The 21,172-nt window shown below is 39.6% G+C and overlaps 1 protein-coding gene across 1 annotated transcript; it reads left to right on the forward strand.

Moving 5' to 3' along the window:
* Nucleotides 1-789: 789 nt before the first annotated feature.
* Nucleotides 790-19,128, forward strand: SAMD8 (sterile alpha motif domain containing 8). Its single transcript, XM_059476552.1, has 7 exons — nucleotides 790-941; nucleotides 2,160-2,312; nucleotides 8,470-9,076; nucleotides 10,828-10,923; nucleotides 11,615-11,732; nucleotides 12,534-12,684; nucleotides 13,583-19,128. The coding sequence occupies exons 3-7, from the start codon at nucleotides 8,502-8,504 to the stop codon at nucleotides 13,885-13,887; spliced, it is 1,245 nt and encodes a 414-aa protein (XP_059332535.1). The 5' UTR covers nucleotides 790-941; nucleotides 2,160-2,312; nucleotides 8,470-8,501; the 3' UTR covers nucleotides 13,888-19,128.
* Nucleotides 19,129-21,172: the final 2,044 nt, after the last annotated feature.

Consider the following 21,172-nt stretch of genomic DNA (forward strand, 5'->3'; position numbering starts at 1 on the left):
AAGAGTGCATATTTGCATAGGATTGCTTGATGATTCGACAACTTGACTTAGCTTTGAAGAATTTTGAAATGCAAATTTTCTTGTTTCACAATTAGCAGCATATAAACTTTGCAATACATTTTTAGAACAAGGATCCGGCGGCCACTTTCTCTGAAAATGCAAAAAGGCCGTGTCATTAACTTCATGGATACACTGGCACCTCCTTTTTATTTCAACTGAAGCTACAACTTAAGATTGTTTTGGACCTCATAGTAATTACATCATCAACAAAACAAATTCTGTTACTCAAACAGTTGCAAAGGGCTGGCATCTACCCCAGACAGTGGGTATCCAAAATAAATTTATTTCTGGAGCAATTTGCTTCTCGTTTGTCTCCTTCTATCCCCTCCACCTGTGTTGTTTGTAGGCTATGGAGTTCCTAAAGTTACGGTGCCATGCTGAAGCTTTCCTAAATCATGTGCGCTGCTCACATCTGTGCTTTGGATCCCCACGCAATGACTGAGCGCTGCCGGCCAAGTGCTGACAGCCAGTTTTATTCTTTTTATACAGACATCAGTAAAGAGCAATGGTGCAACTGAAATGTTTTGTAATGACTGCCTGCTATGAGGCTGACAGTACGAAGGCCCTATAAGTTTCCTCTGTTATTCTGTCTTTGCGTATGCTTTGAGCTGAAAGATGGGAATATTTGCCGATCCACCGATTCCAAACCTCTAGCACGGCTCGAAGCCCCTCCTGGCAGGGGCCCTGTCCTTCCGTCCCGTCCCGCCCCTTCCGCCGCCGCCTGCCGGCGCTGCCGCCGCCGCTTCCGGACGGGGGATGGGGGGTGGCGGTGGCCGCCGCCGCTGCCGAGGAGAGGCACGGGCAGAGGCACCGGCAGGGCGCGGAGGAGCCGCTGCCGCAGCGCCCAGGGCCGGCGCGGCGGCCCCGCCACTCGGCGGCAGGTGAGGCGGGGCGAGCCGCGGGGCCCTTCCCGGGAGGCCCGGAGCGGGGACCCTTCCATCCTTCCTTCCTTCCCGCGGGGCCGCCCCGCAGGCGGGAGCCCGCCGGGTCCCCATCGCTGCCCCCGCTGCGGCGTCAACCCCAGGGGTGCGGGCGGGCCCCGCGGGTCTCGGGCGAAAGGGCTGCCCCGCCGTAGAGGCTGTGCGGGAGGAGAGCAGCTTCGCCTGCCGGGGGGCGGACGAGCCGCCCGTGCTGTGTGTCCGCGCTAAAATCCGCTCCGCCGTGGTTAGCGCGCCCGCCCGGCCCGGCACATCGCTGGCGAGCGTGAGCGCCCGGCCCGGGAGCACCAGCTGCGCGCTGGGGCCGCGTCGCCGGCGGGCTTCGCGCTGGAGGGGTCAGCCCTTGAGCCCGGCTGTGCCGCTCTCGGGGAACTTTGCCGGCCTCGTTAGGAGAGGCGTGTGAAGGTGTGGGACGGCATCGAGCGGGGGCCGGGACAGAGGGGCCCTGTGCGGTTTGTTGTGGGGCCTGGGGGCAGAGGGGACCCGTGCGGTTTGTGATCCCGCGTCAGCCTCCGCAGCGAACACATCGTTCCTGGAAAAGATGCTTTGTGTCAGTCTTACAGTCAGATAACGAAACGGTTGTACCGGTCAAAATAGATATTCTTGTTACTTTTTAAAATAAAATTGGTGTGTTTTATGAGGACAAAATGTTCAGTTTTGAATAAAAATGCTGTTGAGTGTGTAGGATTTGATTATTAAGAAGGCATCATGGAACAGTGCGGTTACGGGTTTGCATGTGTCCTCTTCGAGTTTCAGGGTTAAATGGTGGGATCTGCCTGTGGGGAGAGTGTTTGTGCAAGTTCAGGGCCTGAGCATAAAGAAGTTGAAGCTGCTGGAACTGTTACCCACTCAGTCTCTTAAATCTATATTACTGATGCATTATGTGGCCTTATTCACTTAGTTATGCTGATTGCTAGTAAAAACCCCAACACTTCAAAAAGGTAGCTTTTTCCATCTGCCTAAGTTAGTGGAAGAGGCAAATGAAAGGTAGTGTTAATGTTAACGTTTGGAATAAGTTGAAGTGGTCTCATGGTTTTGTATTTGAGGCTTCAGTTTGCAAAATTAATATTATAAAATTTTTTGATGTGCAGTGCTCATTCTGTGTTCTAAGATGACTTGATGGCAAGATTCAACTTGGTAATGTCTGCTGTGTCTCCGCAGAGCTCCCTTGTGCAGCTGGACACGGCGTCTGTGCCACCTCCACAGAGCAGCTGATCATGCTGTGCTCTGGAGTGGCAAGAGCTCAGAAGACATTTCCTGGCATTTAAGTGCCCCTCCTCTTTGGTAGGGGGTGCTTCTTGCTGAATATCAGAGGTAAGGAAATGGCTGTGTCTTTTTCTTCCTTTTGCTTTCTGTGATGTTGAAGAAAGGTGGAACTAACCTGTAGGAGTAGTGTGAAGTGATTTTTATACCAGGTGAAAGGAATTTTGTAAGGTTTTGTAAGGTTTTGTTGTGTAAGTACTGCTTAGATGTGAAGGAAATGTCCTGTACCTTTGTAAAGCACAAGAATTTTAAATTACCTTGTTTGCTCTTCTGTGTGGTGGTGTTTTTGCTGGCTGGTTGGGGGTTTATTTTAGTAGATACTATTAAAATACAGGTTGGTGTAGGAACTGTAATCTTTTGAGTTCTGTAGTATCGCTTTTCTTTGTACAGAGCGTGCTTTTGCAGCCCACTTAGCTGGTTGAGGTCCACTAACCATATTACACTGTGTATGTTTGTTTGATAATCACATGCCTTTTAGAAGTAGTTTTATTTCTTCCCTATTTCAATGCATCTAAAATGAGGAAGGCTATTAGATTTTCACTAGACCAGAAAGATCAGATTGTAAATACTTGTGGAGAGTAAGATGAAACATAGTTTCACTTCAGATATTGTTCTGGTATTCATTTGGATGGAGAGTTTGTTCATGTCTTCTCCTATCTCCATTGTAAGATGAGGGTGTGGAAAGAAAAGGGGAGAAAGAAACTTGAGTTGTTACTCCTAAGTTGTATGGGGATAAAGAGCAGCCAACGTTCTGTCACAGAAGGGATACACTACTTGAAACCAGAAGAAAAATATTTGACACTTGATATTTAGCATGTAAAATGTTCAAGAACTTAGTCAAATAGCAGTGAAGTACTGTGAATGGCATCCTAAGATAAGTGGTGGAGTACTTGATCAGTTGTTTAAAAATCACTTGTGTGTGCCTTGAATTATGGCAGTAGTATAAAAATTTGTTTTGTTAGCTGGTTAGTAGATTAGGAGCTGAGCTGCTCTTAGTGTTCACTTGAGTATAACACAACCTGTTTGGCTTAATGAGGTGTGGGAGTCAGGGAGCAGCTTGTATTCTGTTCATTTTGATGCAATATGTAACTGTACTTGGTGCTTCTTAAGACAAACATGTTTAACTTTCAGGACTTTCTGTAGTAGCTGCTGTCACTCTTGCATGGAGGTGTCTCAACAGAAAGACTCTGCTAAGAATATACAGCTAATATTTGATCCACAAGCTGCACTTCAATAAATAATTCTCAAAAAGCTCATCTTCCTTGATGGCTTAAAACCTAAGACTAAGCTAGTGTTACTTTGAGATTTCTTATCTTACCTTCATACATAGCACTAAGACATCTGAGTACAGTTAAGCTACTGCTGATCATCTCACTTATGGTACCAAAGTCACTATTTAAAACTCAATGCAAGTTTTACAGCAATATTTATGCATTTGAAATGATTGTATTCTTGCTTCAGGAAAATACCATATGTTGTCTCATGGTGGGCATTGTGCTGTGTTTGATCAATTTTATATGTAGTATGATAGCCATTGTATTTCAAAACTTGAAAAATCATGTATTGTTTTTGCATGTGTTCTTTCTGTCCTTCTGCTTACAAGACACCTCCTGTATTATATGTATCTGGTGGCATTTAGGAAGTAAGGACTAAGCCACTGTATGCTATATGGCAGTGAAATCTTTGGTGCTATTTGCTTTAAATAAGCACTGAAGAATTTAGAGTTTCCAGGAAGAGCAGGTGACAAGCTTCTCATGTAAGTCAGAGTCAGCAGAGTAGCTGAGCCTTGTGCTGCATAACAAGGCAGTGCTGTGTGTTCTTTTTCCAGCACAGCATTGCTAAGTTGGTGTGTGACAGTAGCCTTATTATTGCAGGCTGGCTCAGCACATGTTTTTGTGTAGCTTTTTTGTGCTGGGGAACCAAGGCCACCAAGATGGGTGAAGTGGCAGCCTGTGCAGGGAACAGCCTCTCCCCTGAGGTGTGGGATGTGCTCCTAGGCCAGCAGACCCAGTGAAGGGGGGCCGAGTTGGGATGGCCTGTTTTCAAACTGCAGCTTGAAACCTTCACACAGAAATGTAGGTTAAATCACTTGAGATCTGGTAGTTGTTCAGCATCCTTCCTAAAATTGCTCTCCAGGATGGTGGGAAATGAATCCAGGGGGAAAAAATCAAGGGGCAAGGCTCTCCCATGTACCTGAGGGCAGGTGGTAAAGCAGTCATGGTGCCAGTAGAGATTTTGCATATGTGTCTAGAATAAACAAAACCAGTCAGCACTCTGCTAACTGCTGCAGACCTAACTAGGTTGTTTAACCCTTCAGCTATGACTGCTCTAATCAAGTTTGCAGCCTAATGTTACTGTGATATTAATGCTGCTTTTCCTTGGCTAGAGTAGTGATAAGCAGATTCAACTTCCCACGTTTTTACCTCAATATACAGTCTCAAAGTCTGTAAGCTAGGAAAGTTAGGGAATTAATGGCTGACTGGCAGCAGTTCAGTAGATGGGAACATGATAGAATCATGGGCAATCGTGTTAAGGGAGGTTAATTTTCTCTAGATATACATCTAGGAAATTTTGCTGTCAGCTAGGGTATAGTCAGCCCCTCAGAGGCATCTTATTTCTTAAGATGCCACAGCCAAATTGTAGGAATGTTTATGGCTTACAAAGTAATGTTTTTCTTTTAAAAAAGTAAATGTTTATACATATGCAGTTCATATGCATTGTGCTCATGCTGTTAATTGAAAGGCTGGTGCAAGAAAATGGGACACACAACACATACTGTTGACAGGCTTGCTAAGTGTTAAGTCACAGTACCAGGAAAATAATCCACTAACTAGCTACAGACATTGCTGATGTCAGGTGAAAAGTATATTTTACCCTCTGACGCTTAGGTCTGTGCTTGCTTTGTGTTACTCATGTGTGTTATTCATCATTAAGTAATGTTACCCATTATTTGGTTCAGTGATAAAACTAGTAATATGGAAGGCAAAGTAGTTTCCAGAGCTGTTTCCTTTCAGAAGAGAGCTGCAGTTATCTAGGGGACTTGGCCTCTGCTGCGTTATTCTTACATAGCAGTCTAGTGGTGTAAGAGTTATGCAGCATTCTTCAGCTTCAAAAAGGAGCAGGAGCAGTTTCACACAGGGTTCTGTACTGTATTCCAGGTGTTCCAATTATTAGGGAGAGTGCCTTTTACCCTTTAAACCACACAAGTGTCACCAATTGAGTAGTCTGAAAGGGAAGGCAGTTTCAGGATTTAAAAAGTTGCTTTGTCATTGAAAAATGAGTTTACCTGTTGCTGTTGAGATGAAATTAGCTACCTGCTCTGTGTAATATTTTTAATTTGTGTTTTGTGGTCATTTCTTTGTCTTTTCCAGTTGGTTAAGTGTACTTTCGTTGACAGTGTTTAAAAACAGAGCAGGTCCTATCAGTTGCATCTTGAAGTTAATGTAGACTTTCTCCCAGGCCCAGCCCATAGTGACCTTTGATGGGTGTGCTGATTCAGTGTTGTAAGGTTACTTTTATTACACCTTTGATAAGGGTTGATTTTTATTCCAGCAATGCCAGATGAAGGAAGACTAGGCTGCTGTTAGGCTACTTGACTTGTAACAAGTGGATAGAATTCTCTTAGGTTAGGAACAGTTTCCTGCCTTTGTCCTCAGAAGCTGCTTTGGTTAGAAGACAGTATCAGTAAGTTGAGTGTGTTTGTGTGGTGAGTTTACATTCACTGCTTTTAGAAAACCCATGATGATTACTATGTTATAAAACTCACTGTGATTAACAACTTCTTTTCTTTTCTGTATGTAATCTGTTTTTCTGAGTAAAGAAAGCTGGAAGTTCAGTTTGGCAACTCAAGTTTGTTTATTTTTACTGGATGTTTTGGATTAGTATAAGAACAATGTTGACAATACACTCATGTTTTAGATGTTGCTCAGTGGTGCTGACCCTAAGTCAAGGAGTTTTTTATTTTCCCCTGTTCTGCCAGTGAGGAGGGGCAGAAGAAGGTGGTAGAGACACAGCCAGGACAGCTGACCTGAACCTGGCCCAAGGAACATTCCATACCATGGAATGCCCTGCTTGGTATATAAATGGAGGGGGAAGATTGGCCCAGAGGGGCCAGCCACTGCTGGGAAACTGGCTGGACAAAGGTCAGCAGGTGCTGAGCAGTTGTAATGTGCATCATTTGTCTTTCTTGGGTTTTGTTCTTCTCTCTTTTTGTTATTTTCACCGTAATTATTACTGTATTTTACTTTATTACCATTATTAAACTGTTCCTACTTCAACTGCTTGGGTTTGCCTTTTTACAGTTCTCCCCCCACCCATCCCACTGCAGGGGGAGTGAGCCAGGACATTTAATGAAATTAAATATCATAATTTATTTCATGAGAAAACACCCTTTCATATGGAGAAGGAAGCATATAGCATATGCAGATATTCTAGTAGTTTGGGTTTTTTTTGATTTTGGGCAACTATTTAAATCAAGGTGTTAAAGCTTATATACTTATTGACTGTATATGAGGTATTGAGAAATTTTAGCAATTAATTAAGTACAAGTTTTTCATATACTTTTCATATACAAGTTTTCATATATTCCTGAGAGAATATCTTCAGATGTATTATGCCCTTAATTATTTTAGAAGGGTAAGTGTGATTTGTGTGCTCATTTTTCTTCTAAAATATTGCTTTTGCACTGCTGGGAAATCTCATTTGGCAAATTGAATCTTTTCTGACATAGTATAAAATACTTTGTGGTTCTGTTAGATGAAAGCCAGAAGAAAAAGTTGCATCCAGTAATTATATTAAGAGCACAATAGGTACTGTACCTCCTTAAAAAAAAAGTGAAAAGGAAAGACATTCTGTTTTTGGAGGAGCTGTGCCCCTGAAAAAGTTGCAGAACTGGTGAATATTCATGATGGATTTGAGTACCAGTTTACTATAGACAGCAGCTAAATAATAGATTAAATACACTGTTTCTTTGCTTTCATTCTGAAAGCCTTGAATGATGTATGTGGCAGTAGTGTATTGTAGTGCCTTGTATTTTCTGAGATTTGGTTGGCATGATTGAAGCATTTTAGTTAATTAGACTGTTTTTTCGAGTACAAAAGAGCTGTGAAATTGTAGCTGTTTCTTAGATGGTAGCTGTACATGAGCCACCAAATATAAATTATGCACAAATCCATTCTCTACTGCTGTGGGTCTTCAATATTGCATAAACACTTTAGTACTTTTACTTTACTGGTAACCTTTCAGAGTTCTGTCATGTTCCACATAATGTCCTGTGGTTAACTTTTTTCTTGGTTGTTTTTCTGGTGACTTGTCACCACCATGTGACTAAAATGTTGCTGAGCTGACTCTCCTTCCTTCATGCAATATTCTAGAGTCAGGAACACAATTATTGAGAAATCTGTATCGAGAGAATACCTCTCTTCTGTTTTTGGTGTGTTACTATGCTATCTATTACCATATCCATTTAAAAAATGCTTTGAAGCTTAAACCAGTACTTCATTTCTAGTAATGCTATTTTTGAAAGCTGAGCATTTTAAAGGATTCACAATTCAGTAAGTATCTATCTTAATTATTGAGATCAAACAAAGAAATAGGATGGTTGTACCATCATCATACAACTAGCATACTTCAGTTCAATACTGTTGCAGATATCTAGACTTAGGTTTACTTGGAAGGAGTGGGGGAATGTCATGTCATCAAAGCTTCAGTCGTATTTTAAAACAGTGGGATATATTGGACTGTATTGAAATGTATTATTTCAGCTTTAATTCAGTTTTGTGTGTTTGCTGGCTGTACTTCCTCGTGTAGTTGATGAACTGCAAACAGTGGAAAAGTCTAATGATTAAGCTGGTATTTAAAGAGTAGTATTTGATTTTCATTGCCTAATGTAATTAACAAAGCAGGATTTATTTATTTATTTGCAACAAAATTAGAACAGTATACTGGATACGTCTAGGAAATATTCTGCTTCTTGGAAACTTTAGGTTTCTATTTAGGAGCAAATGAGATAATCTTAATTTAGTTTTTCTTGAACAAAAAAAAAGCATTTTTGTAATACTTGCCTTAGAAATTAGGTCTGTTTTTTAGCTATCTCTTATGTAAAATGTCTTGGGCTAATTGAGCATCTGAAATGTCACAGGAGACACTGGCGTTTCAGTGGTGTGTGTTGAACCCTCTGGTGTTGTGTCTCTATCTCTTGGCTGTGCAGCGGGTGAGCGTGAGTGGCGGATCAGGGGCAGGATGGCGGGCAGTTCCCAGCTCTGCATTCGGCGCTGGACCACCAAGAACGTGGCCAGGTGGCTGAAGGAGGAAGGCTTCTGTGAGTATGTGGATCTTTTGTGCAACAGACACAGGCTGGATGGAATTACCCTGCTGACACTTACTGAGTATGACTTGCGATCTCCTCCTCTGGAAATCAAAATCTTGGGGGATATCAAGAGGCTGATGTTGTCCATACGCAAACTGCAGAAGCAGCACGTTGATGTCCTGGAAGAGCTGGGTTACACCAGCGATGGTCATGCTGGCACGGTGTGCCCGGCTGGTTCACTACAGGGGGGAGATTGGTTTTGTAATGGTGAGGTACCTCGGGACTATGATGGACCAATGACTGACTTGAATGGTGATCAGTATCAATATGCAAACGGAAAAAACAAACATGCCACACGAAGACTGGACCCAGAGTACTGGAAGACAGTTTTAAGTTGTGTGTATGTCTTCATAGTGTTTGGCTTTACATCATTTGTCATGGTGATAGTACACGAGCGAGTACCTGACATGCAAACATATCCACCTCTGCCGGACATATTTCTAGATAGGTAAGACATTTTCTTTCTAAACACAATAGTAATGTGATGGTTAAAATACAGGCTGTCTTTTATCTGTTTTCATCATATGCTCTAGAAGAAAGTTTCATGTGCTCTAGAAATGCCTCTGCAAAATAGTAATAAAAGTCTAGTAAGTCCTTCTGCTAAAAGAAATGTGGTTCAGGTAGATGCAGAGATTTGGGTTTAGGGGAAAATAAATTGAGCTGTTGTTCTATCTAGTTTATATTTAGTTTTACATCTTAAACTCATTACAACACAGAAATTTGTCCATCCTTGCATTCTGGTAAAAAGTGTGATGGTCAGCTGGCATAGATATGCAGCCATATGCATTTTCTGAAATCCAGTTTCTGCCATGAAGCTTAATGTGTCTTGATATAAAAAAAAAATTTCGGATGAAGGAATGTTTCGATCTGTGAGTGAGCAAGAAAACTGAAAGGGAACAGCATTGGTACTGTATTTTCACTGTCTTCCCACTGTCAGCTTGCTGAAGATGGTCTAGGGAAACTCAAGCTGAATGAAAAGACCAGCATCTCTTTTAACAGGTTATTAAACCACTGTTGTGACTTATGCAGTACCTGCTCATTTTTTAAAAGAAAATATTTCACTTTAGGCAAAGAAGAGACAAAATGGCAAAGGTCGAACTCTAGTCATTGACAACAGCTTTAATAGAGAATAAATGTTCCCTTTGAGAAAGAGCACTTGCACCATGGAGAACTTAACTGCCTAGGGAGTTTTAAAAGATGAGCTAAACTGTTATAAAGTTCAGCCTTTGTGATCTTCCTGTTCTTGCCAGTAGTTTCCATTTTCATTTATGGCTTTCAAGAAGTCAGTAAGACTCTAATCTTTTGAGTGAGAGTGCAGAATCCTCCATAAATGTATATATAACTCATGAAGGACAGACCACATCCAGCAGAGTGGAAGAGGGCGGAGAGAACAGGAGCTGTGGCATTATTGGATTTTGTTCCCAGGGTGCTCCCTGGGTATTCAGTGTGCAGGAGGATGGGGGAGGCCAGAAAGCAGCAGCTCACAGAACAGTGACAGAGGATTACTACAGAGCTCATGTTTGAGTGGTGCTTTGCTACCCCTTTGTATCAGGGGGAGCACAAAAGTACAAGGAGCAGCCCCTTGAAATCTGTAGATCTGTATTTTGGCAACTGAAGAGTGGAAATTGTTACTGGTGCCTTATGAGTGCAAGAAGGTCTTTTGACAGGGAAGGCTGAAATGTTTTAATATAGTGATTATTATTGAAGTTTTGAAAACAATTTTTATTTTCCCTGATACTTTTCTGTGCAGTTCTGCTTCATTGCTGTGTTTAATATTTTTGGCCTTGCAGTATCTAATTCATTGCATTGACATGGCATTCTTGCAAGCATAAGCAGCATAATTTACATGATGCAAGTTTTTGTCTGAATGAAAAAGGTTGTTGTGAAACAATAGTGGAGGAACACATCCTGTTAGTATGTCACATGTGAATTAAGAGAGCATACTAGAGATTTTCCCTTAGTGAAATCTGTGGAAACTGAAAGCACATTATTAGGAAGGAGATAACATAACTGAATATATTTCAAATTCTGTATTTCATTCAGTCTAACAAAAGTATTTTTTACTGTAGCTTATACTGTTGTGAGATGAATGCAAATAAGTTTTGAGGTTAGAACCTCACATGCCCTTATTTTCAATACCAAGACTAGGAAAAAAATTAAGCCTTTGTATTAACTTTCTGCTTTGTCTTTTTGTTTTAGCGTCCCTAGGATACCATGGGCTTTTGCTATGACTGAAGTATGTGGTGTAATTCTTTGCTACATTTGGCTCTTGGTTCTTCTGCTTCACAAACACAGGTAGATTTTACAAATTCCAAATTAACTGCTCCTTTGATGCTGAGAAAAGACCATAACAAGAATTTATTATGATTGTTTAAGAAGTTCCATTCTGTAAGAATCTTGTCAACTCCTAGTATGTCTCTGTTAAAATGGATTAGGGAGGATTTCATCAAGATTGATGGCTTGTGAATCTTTCAAAGGAGTAATCTGAATTCACTTTTCTACCATATTTATAAGTAATTTCCTTCAGAACATAGGTATTTCAGAGAGTTGTCAGTATATACACTCATGCTATAACAGCTTTGTATATAAGAAAGTGCCACAGGAATGGATTACCACAGGATGTCTGAGCCAGCCTGGCAATTTGCTTTCACAGAGGGATAGAAAATGCTTTTGTGTGCATGCGTATCTTAAGTTAAATTTTCACTGGTTCATTGATTTTACCAGTTTGCCAACAGAAGGTATGAGTGCCAAAGCTAGCACGGGAGTAGCTGCAGAGTGGAGCTGTACCTTTTGGTGACAGTAAGCTTGCTACAATGTCTCACCCTGCCATGTGGAACCTTATTTTTACAGTACTACTTAATTGGAAAAAAGAAATTGTTGTGAAACTTTCAGTGATGATGTCAGGACTTAATGGGATTAAGTTGGGGTGAGGTGAAATGTTTCTATCATAACTTCCCTGATCTCAGTTCCTGTGTACTTTTCCCAGATCCATTCTGCTGCGCAGGCTGTGCAGCCTCATGGGGACAGTGTTTCTATTACGCTGCATTACAATGTTTGTTACCTCACTCTCCGTGCCAGGACAGCACTTGCAGTGTACTGGAAAGGTAAAAACTTCAAGTGCTTTACATTATTTTTCCTGTTTCTTTTTGTAAAAAAATACTTAAGACATGAATGAGCTTGTTGCAACCATAGTGTTAGACGTATGTTTTTTAAGAACATCATATTTCTCTCCTGTTTCCTTGTCCTTGCATTTATTGCCATAGGCAGGCAAACATCCCTAGGGATCCTAGAAGCACTTGCCACTCTGGAGAGTATATGGCTATTTGGGGAAAGGTGTTCAGAATGTTTCGCACTGTAAAACAGAGAAATTCAAAGAGGTGTGTGCACTTAAGCTACTAAATTCATAAAGAAAGACTGAAAGGGAAGTAATTGTTTCTCTGTCTTGTTTGTTGCATGGTTTTGGAAGAAAACCCAACAAACTACTACTATTTCACCCCTTCTCAGAAGGGATATTCTTAGAACATGGGATTTTATGGTTTCTTCCTAACTTTTAGTTAGGAGAGGTTTGAGCTGAACAAATGGAAAGCTTGATAATGATACATTTGGGAGACTGAACACATTCAAAAAAAGGTGGCAAGCTCTGTGGGTAAATCACTTGCAAGAAAAAATACTTGCTCTAAATTCCAGTATTCATAAGAGGTATGATGAATGCAATTACTAATTGCAGTTACTAATGTGACTCATTGCCACAGTGAAATCCAAAGATGTGTAACCTGCATTTTAATAAAAGACACAACCTGATAAATAGTATTAAACAAACATAGTGCAGTAGAGCTCACTTTAGGGATCTACTGTTTGGGCCGTGGAGTTGGAACTTAGTAAAGGTTAATATCACTGTTTTGCAGTTGTATGGCAATGTTTGGGCCAAACTCCAGCGGGCATTTGCAATTTGGAGTGGTTTTGGAATGACTCTGACTGGAGTGCATACATGTGGAGATTACATGTTCAGTGGTCACACTGTCGTCCTGACCATGCTCAACTTCTTTGTCACAGAATGTGAGTACAGAGTGTCAATACTCAAATGTCCCTAAGAGTATGTACAGAGGTGTGAGAGTGTAAACATTTGAATGTCCTTTAGTATTAAGAATATCTGCTCCTTGACCTTCTCAAAAAGTTCAAAGTGTAACATTTAAGCAAACAAATACAAATTCAGATTGCTCTTTGTCAAGTTTATGACAGCCAAGGCACAGTGAGGAAAGGAACACCACCTCCTTCCATGGGGGAATGAATAAGGCACTTTTCAATGGACATGTGAGCCAAGAAATTAGAAAGGCTTCCTGGCTTGCTGCTGGGAGAATACTTGGGAAGATACTTAGGGGTGTCTGTTACTCTTCCCTTCCCTAGGTCCCTGCCACTGACTCCTGCCAGCCAAAATCTGGCGAGTTTTCTGTATATTTAGTATAATCCATAAAGCCAAGCACCAAGCCCCATGGCAAGTGAGAATATATGAAACAGCAGTACCCTTCTGTAAACACCAACAGGGATTTGATACGTGTTACAGCAAGCAAAGATTATTCCTTCGAGTTCAGCTATGATGTAATGACTGCAATCACAGTAATGTAGCTTTCATTACATCTTCCTCCTTGTAACATAGAAAAGACATGATTTTTATTAAAAAGTTGGTTGAACAAAGAATTCTGATTTGCAGAGTGCTAAACCATTTAAGGATGCTCTTGTTAATCCAGAAATGCATTTGTAAATGAAGTCATGAACTTATAGACATATATAACTTTTGTGGTTGCTTTTGTTGGATTTATTGGACCTGTATACAACATTTTTGAATGAAGAGAATAACTTCATCTCATTTTTGGATGAAAAATCTGTATAAAAGTTTGGAATGTCTGGGCCTGCATTTTGAGACAGTCAAGGTTAATCACTTTCTGTTTTCTCTTAGATACGCCAAGGAGCTGGAACTTCTTGCACACCTTGTCCTGGGTCCTGAATCTCTTTGGAATCTTCTTCATTTTGGCTGCACATGAACATTATTCTATAGATGTCTTCATTGCCTTTTACATCACAACAAGGCTCTTTTTGTATTACCATACATTGGCTAATACTAGAGCATATCATCAGAGTAGGAGGGCAAGGATATGGTTTCCTATGTTTTCTTTTTTTGAATGCAATGTTAATGGTACTGTTCCCAATGAGTATTGCTGGCCCTTTTCAAAACCTACTATACTAAAAAGATTAATTGGTTGAAGACTGTGTGGGTCAGTTCAGATTTTTATGAAGCATTATGACTAAGGTCCTACAAGGCTAGCTACAAGGGGCAAGTCAAGTAACATTTTTCACTCCATGATCTCCTCCTTGCCTTGTTTCTTGGATTCTTAGCCATAAAATGGGGTTTCCATACTTTATAGGGATGTGTTTTGTTTTCTCCTTGTGAAAACAGAAAACAATGCAGGGATGGGTAAATGCTATTAGTGAAGCATGAATATAAACCAGAATACTGTTACCCTTGGCAAGGTTCTGTGTGAATGTTTATGGAACATTAACCTGAAATATATATTGAATATAACACACCCTTTACAGGTCCAGATAATCTTTGTTACCCAAGTGCCAGCCTTTACATATACTGACAAAAAATTTAAAACTTTATAAAGCCTTTCTTTGAAAGCAGTCGTACATGTAATTTTTAAAACAAACTGTGTATATTTAAAAATTGAGGAGGTCTGTGTCATAATGAAGAAAACAGTATAGTTCCATGCTGAGAGGTTCTCTTAACTGTTAAATTACAAGTCTTGACAGTATAAATGGTCTGCATACAGGTTGCCAAAAAAGAAAGTCTGCCTTGTGGCTGTGCAGTGATGATATTTTTTTAAATGAGAACTTATTTAGTCTAGTCTATCTGTTGTCTGTATGGTTGTTCTAGCACTTGAAAGTTTTCCCTTTTGTGTTTAAATGAGTTACAGTAAGGGGAACATCCACTGGAAGTAAACTTAACTTTAGTGAGTTTAAAGGCACAAAGTAACTTTTGTGTGGTCTTAATTGCTTTATACCCAAACTCATGCATGCTTTTCAGGAGCAGTTCTTTAATGTTGGGAAAAAAGAACAGTTGTCTTCGTGTATCTTACTGTCCTGTAAATGGATGGGGAAATGCATGTAGTAACTCTTTCAGGAATAGTAGTAATAGTGAGTATTGGAAATAGTGCTCATGTTGATGTATGTTTTAGCACTCTGGTGTCAACAATATGGTGACTATCTCTGGATATATATATGCACAGTATGTTTGGTTATATATATAAACACACAGTATATGTTTTTCTAACAACTATGAAAAGAGGCTAGTTCTTAATTTAAGTTGCTCATTTACTACCCTGAAAGATACCATAAACAGTTGAGTTTTGCTTGTTGAAAAAAACTAAACCACAGCCCACAACAAAGCATCCCCCAAAACCTCAAAGCAACACTCAGTCCATAATGCATGAGCAGGGTCACACAAGGGTTGCTGGTCTCTTGGGCAGTGGATTGTAAGGGGACAATACTAATGTTGTCTGTAGAGCCTTGAAATTACATTTGTGCTAAATGAAAACTGATAGGTACAAAATCATAAAAATGGCATAGACATTTTAATTTGATTATTGCAAGTTCAAATGCGCAAATGTAGTGTAAATCAGCTTTAGAAAGTTACACAAATAATTCCCAGCTTGGTACAAGCTGACTTAATGGGCACTTTGTACTTGTGTGTGCACAGAAATGAATCCATTTGGAATTTGCAAGGTTTTGTGTTTGGAGGCTTGTAACCTACTGTGGGCTACTCCTTGCTGTATTGTGTTCCTTTTATATACCTTGATTGTAATAACTTGACTACCTTACAATCTTCATGGTAGATATTATTTTTGTAACTTAATTTAGCTCCTATTCCACAGAATAATTATGCATCTTGGAGTATCTCTGTCAACTGTAATGAGCACATGTACACTGTACTATTACAGAGATTTTTATATTTATAACATTCCAATTTTTTAGCAAAATTGCAGATTTAATAATATATTGTTCAATCTACCATAACCTGATGGCTTTTGCCATCCAAATTGGGGGAGTATGCTTACACTTTAAAAAAAAGGAGAAAATATTCTGAAAGATTTAAAGACTTGCCATTTGCTGCTCTTAACTTTCTGATTTCAGAAAGGCAATTTGAACATTCCTCTTGAGACTTTATAATGAAAGAGCTCTATTTGTTAACTTATATTTGCTTTTGCAATGCACACAGTTATGAGTGCTCTTTTTCTAAACTCTAGGAAACATCTCAGGATGGGCAAGATTGTAATCTGAGTTATATGGAGAGGCATGCAATTAAACTTGCAAAGCAGTTGATTCTGAAAATAACCATTTGAGTAGTAACTGGCATAACTGCATCTAAACTGAAATACTATTCTGCAACTTAGTCATGCAGGAGAATTTTCAAGTACAGCCCAGTGTAACAATGTTTACAGAAAGTAAAGCTATCATTTCAATTTTTCTTTTTGTAATGAAGTTCATATACATTGAAACGTAAGGATTCTTTGTTCTAATTTAATTTTCAAATTCCTTTAAGTAAATTCTGTTTTAAATCAGCCTTGTCTATCATGTTTTTTAAAAGAAGCTTGTTCTTTTGTGCTGTTTCCCTTGATGCTAGATACCTAAGTGCAGGATAACTAATATAAAATGGTTGGTTTTGTTAGCAATGGAGTGGATTGAAACATTGTCAGGGTAATTGTCCTCTGCTGTTTTGGAAGTTCATTGTGTCTGTCTGTAAACATGCAAGAGGAAAGCTTGAAGGTGATAGAAGACAGAAAAATGTGATCTTGCTTGCAAGAGGGCAGAGGTCAGTCTGTAAGGTTGGGAATGTAAGCTTTATTGTTAATTAGATGGAAACAAGTTGCAGGTAACTGATAGGTTTAACATTTTGTACCTCTTGTGAGTCAGTGTTTTAAAAGCATTTTGCTGCTTCTGTTGCTGACAAACATTTCAAAGTAAAGGCAGCAGAGCACCTTGGGCCTTGGATTAATTGCTTAGTATGTTCAGGGATGTCTTCCTTTATGTTCACATGCCACCACTGCTCTCCTTTAACATGTTGCACCTCTTTTGTGCTAAGTTGTCTTCTGTGGTCTGTGTGAGTGCCCACATAATCTGAACCCAGAATAATTAATGAATTACTGTGTAATGCCAGCAAGTGCAAGTGTCTCAACAACATTAGTACTACAGAGTGCACAAATGAATCAAGTAGCAAAGTCTGAAATTAGTAACCATATATACAAAAGAAGGGGAGGGTCACTTTTTTTTGCTAGCTTAGCCAATTTAGTAATATTTGAGACTTTGCAATAGGGTTGAGCTCTTCCTAATAAGTTTGGGGATATTTATGCACATACCTGCAAATGATAGACACACAGGCTCTTCCCCCATCCTTTTTCTTTGATTTATTTGTACCTTATGACACAGTTTCTTATAATAGCTTTCCTAAACCTTTTGCCTTTAATTTTTCATTTCTGAAAGATCCCTAAAGTAGGTTATGACATTACACCTGCACAGAATTAGACCTTCATAGATGTGGTTTTTAACAAATTCTGATTACACTGACAAAAACTTATTAAAGGATCTTTAAGCAAGGTTCTCCAGCTGATCTTGAACAATGCTATAGAAAGCTTCCATATATGCAATTTATCTGCATGTCCAGTGGCAAACATGGTAACACACAAAATGTCACTACAGAAATGTATATAGGCCTGAAGTTTTTAAATGTCCAAGACTAGCAAGAATTGGATCCCATAAGTGCCCTGCTTGACTTGTATGCTTAACTTCAAGCAAATTACTAAATACTCTTCACTTCAGTGAGTGTTACCATTTTAGTTTAAACATTTTTTGGATAAGGCCCAGTGCATACTGTGTGGTATCCTCCTACAGTAATGGGAATAGGTAATGTCACTTTCTTTTTGATTTTCTCTGATGTCTCCCCTCCTATCTACTGGAGAAGAAAACATTCCGATTTCAAAGAAATTTTTACATAACTGGGTTCTGAAAGAAGAAACTGTCAAAAACCAAAAGAATGAATAAAACCTTGATAATTAACTGCTTTAAGTAGTAATGGTCAGTTAAATTATTTGGGGGCAAAAGGTTATTTTTGATACAAGCATGTTAAATAATGTCATTTAGAATTACTGAAACCCTCTAAGGAGGATAAAAGCACAGGTTCCTATAATCTTTTCTGTACAGCTGTATCTTGTGTAGTGCCAAAAAGAGAGTAAAGAGGAAGGAGTTGGGCTCAGACACCAGTAAAAGTGTTTTGCAGCAGTTAATACCTCCTTGCTTTTTAACCATTGCCTGCATGCTTAGTGCTAGACTTGTCCATTACTGTTTAGCTAGTTTTCTGATGTATGAAAGCCCTTTTGGTTTTTAAACATCAGTCATGGGAAAAAAAAACAAAAACAAACCAACAACAAAAAACCTAAACAGTAGATTTTATGGACCTAGAGTGTTACAAAGGGAATGTAAACCAACTGTGATAGTTTTACATCCTGTCCATGTAGTTTCTACTGAAGAGTTAGGGAGGATTTGCAGTGATCTACAGGCAGTACAGATTCTTTTTTATAACCTTTTTAGAAATCTGACCTGTAACTGCAGATACCAGCATAGTCTTTCCAAGAGAGAAGTATATTTGACAGAAGTCCTAGCAGTGAGACAGCTTACCCTCTGAATTATTTTGTGCATTAGACTTCAACAATAAGGGTTAATTGATAGACCACTGGTTTATAAAGTTATAAAATACAAAATATTTCTGATTTATCTTTGACCTTGTCACTGTTCTAATTGAAACCGTATTCCTGGGAGAAAAAGTTCTTTGGAGTGAACATACTGATGTCTTGTTCATTATATGAAGAAAACCACAGAAAAACCCTTACAACTCCTCAAAAACTACAGTATTGAACCTATTGAACACTGAACCTTCCATATAGCAGTATCCTGCAGACTTACCACTCATGTCCTAACAAATTTGCAGTGAGTATTATGTACATAATTCAGTGACATGCACATTTTAAAAGCCAGTTTGTAATAAGTGTGTGAGAACTTAAGGTGATAAAATGTGGAGCACAGTAACCTGACTTATTGGCCCTGTGTAGTTAGAAAGATTAACTGTAACTTAGTTTTGCTCTTTCAATTCACTTTTATCAAAAAAGAAGAGATTTTGTCAAATTTGAGAAACCACAAACTGCATTCTACATGGTACTTAATAAGGATGTAGAAGCCTGGCTTTTCACATGGATCTGTTACTTCAGTTTTGTCCTGACTGAGAAAACAGTGTTATCTAATGGCTAGAAGGTATGCCAGTGAAGTGTAGAATACTGTAAATAAGTAAATATTGTTTTGATTCTAAACTCAGATTGAATTAATATATTGTTTTATATCTTTGTTGTGTTAAACATATTTAAAAATACTAAAATAAAATATTTGAAAGATGACAAATGCTTGATGTATTTTATATGCAAAATGATGGCTCATTGTTAGCACTGTGACTGTGAAAGTATTCCTGAGCACAGGTGTGGTGGTGTTATGAGGTTTTGCTTCAGTATGGAAGTAAGTCATGCTGACAAAATATAATTGGCACATGCTGTGGGAATTTGTTATAAGTATGTGTATATACTTCAAATCATTACTGGAGAAGTAACTGTTCTGGGTGATGCAGGGATTATAGGTTTGCAGCTGTGGTCTTAAGTTTTCAGCTACCTGTAAGGGGTTTGCTTTTTCTTTTGGCACTGATCTGTGAGAGATTCTGGTAAAATTGCAGGTTTTCCCTGGAACAGGGAAACAGCTGCCAAATACTAAATTCCTGTTGCTATCAAAATTGTACTGAAGTCTGATACTAGGATAGGATAGGTACTCACTGGACTATTCATAGAAATGATTTGATGTGGGCAAAATATTGACAGCCAATTTGGTAAGTTCTGTTTTTTTTCTAATAGTGTCATTAGTTTATCAAAAGGCTCTTTTCAAGTTCTAATGCCACAGAATGCAAGATCAATTTGAAAGAGGCAATGCTTTTCAAACAAAGATTCATCATTCAATTTAAATATTTTTTAAAAATCACTTTTTTACCCCCTCACTCTGCTACATGAAGTCTTCAAAACTGAGTCTGTCTGTTGATCACTGACAGATTCTCAGGTACTCTAATTGGAGGTTAACAGCCCTAAAAAGAAAGAGGCAGAAGGAAGGAAGAAGAGAAAACAGCAGGCAGCAAGTTTGCTTTTCTTAGGGTAACACTGAAGAAGGGTCTTTAGGCAATGTAGGAAATAACAATTCATAAATATTGTGAAGGAGAGTGGACAGTGAAGCTCCTGTGGAGTACAAAAAATATTCAAGAAGTGCTGTCCACTAAGGGATCTCTGATGTGTGAATAGAAGCTCCAGAAAGGGGCTGATAACATTACCCTGCAATTTTGCTGTATTTACAACTTCATTAAAAGTCTCATCACAAAGGCCCCTTCCAGAGTTTTTGGATTCAAATTATTTTGTGATGTTAGGGGTTTGTGGGGTATTTTTGGCAAAGTTAAGTAGATAAGACTTCTGTATCCTAATGGCACTTCAAAAAAGGTTCCTTAGTGTTTTTTTTAGTACTGCAGGGAAGTTTGTAATACTGAATCTGTACAGAACAATAACCTGATGTGACTGTTGTTTACATAGGCTGTCCTGTGACACATCATAAGAACTTCTGTGCGTGATTCTGCCAGAAGTACAATGAGTGATGTTGAGTCCATCCTCTCGTGCTCCAAGCTCAGACCCAAGCTGCATTTCATGTTATGGCAGAAGGTAAAGGGAGCACGTCCTGCTGTGCTGGAGGAGCAGGATTGTGGCAGCACTGGGCTCCAAAGGGCCTTTCAGAGGCACACCTGAATTTCGTTTGCTCCAAGTGGCAGTTTGACCTACAGATGAGCCCAAGTTATGGAGAGAGAAGGCAGCAATAAAAACATAAAGCACAAACTTCATCTTCTGTAAAACCCCAAACGTTCTTTTGCTTCAGGCTCCAGCCAAGCTTTAGTCAGTGCCCAGACTGGGCCTGGGTTCTTACAGTCCTTATTTTGCTTCCCAGTGAGTTCCAGTGTATCTTGGCAAGCTCTGCCTTCTTTTGTGAGACACTGACCAGGCTGTGGAGGATGGTGCCTTAGCTCAGTGTCCTGCTGAGTGATTTGAAGCTGTCCCACTCCCACACCAGCAAACAGCACTACAGGGTGCTGTGGGGCACTGCTCAGTACCAGTGCTCCTCAAAAGACAGCAAAGCAAGTGCTTTAATGAGGGTGCCAAAAAGTGATTCAATCTGTGAGTAACAGGGTTGCAACACTTGGCCAAAGGCTCTACCTCTTGTTTCTGTCCTGCCAATTAAAAATAGCCCCCTGGCTAATGCCAGGGAATGTAACAGCCCTGCATGGCACAGGTGCAGGCTGTCAGTCAGGAGGCTGGAAATTCCTAGAAAAGCACCTGCTCTCCTGCAGGCTCTATGGGATGACCATGAGGAG

Source organism: Ammospiza nelsoni, chromosome 8, assembly GCF_027579445.1.
Source record: "Ammospiza nelsoni isolate bAmmNel1 chromosome 8, bAmmNel1.pri, whole genome shotgun sequence".
Lineage (NCBI taxonomy): Eukaryota > Metazoa > Chordata > Aves > Passeriformes > Passerellidae > Ammospiza > Ammospiza nelsoni.

Coding starts and splice junctions, on each gene's coding strand:
- SAMD8 (XM_059476552.1), top strand. CDS start 8,502: ATGGCGGGCAGTTCCCAGCTCTGCATTCGGCGCTGGACCACCAAGAAC. Junction 9,077..10,827: donor CCGGACATATTTCTAGATAG/GTAAGACATTTT, acceptor TTTTTGTTTTAG/CGTCCCTAGGATACCATGGG. Junction 10,924..11,614: donor CTTCTGCTTCACAAACACAG/GTAGATTTTACA, acceptor TACTTTTCCCAG/ATCCATTCTGCTGCGCAGGC.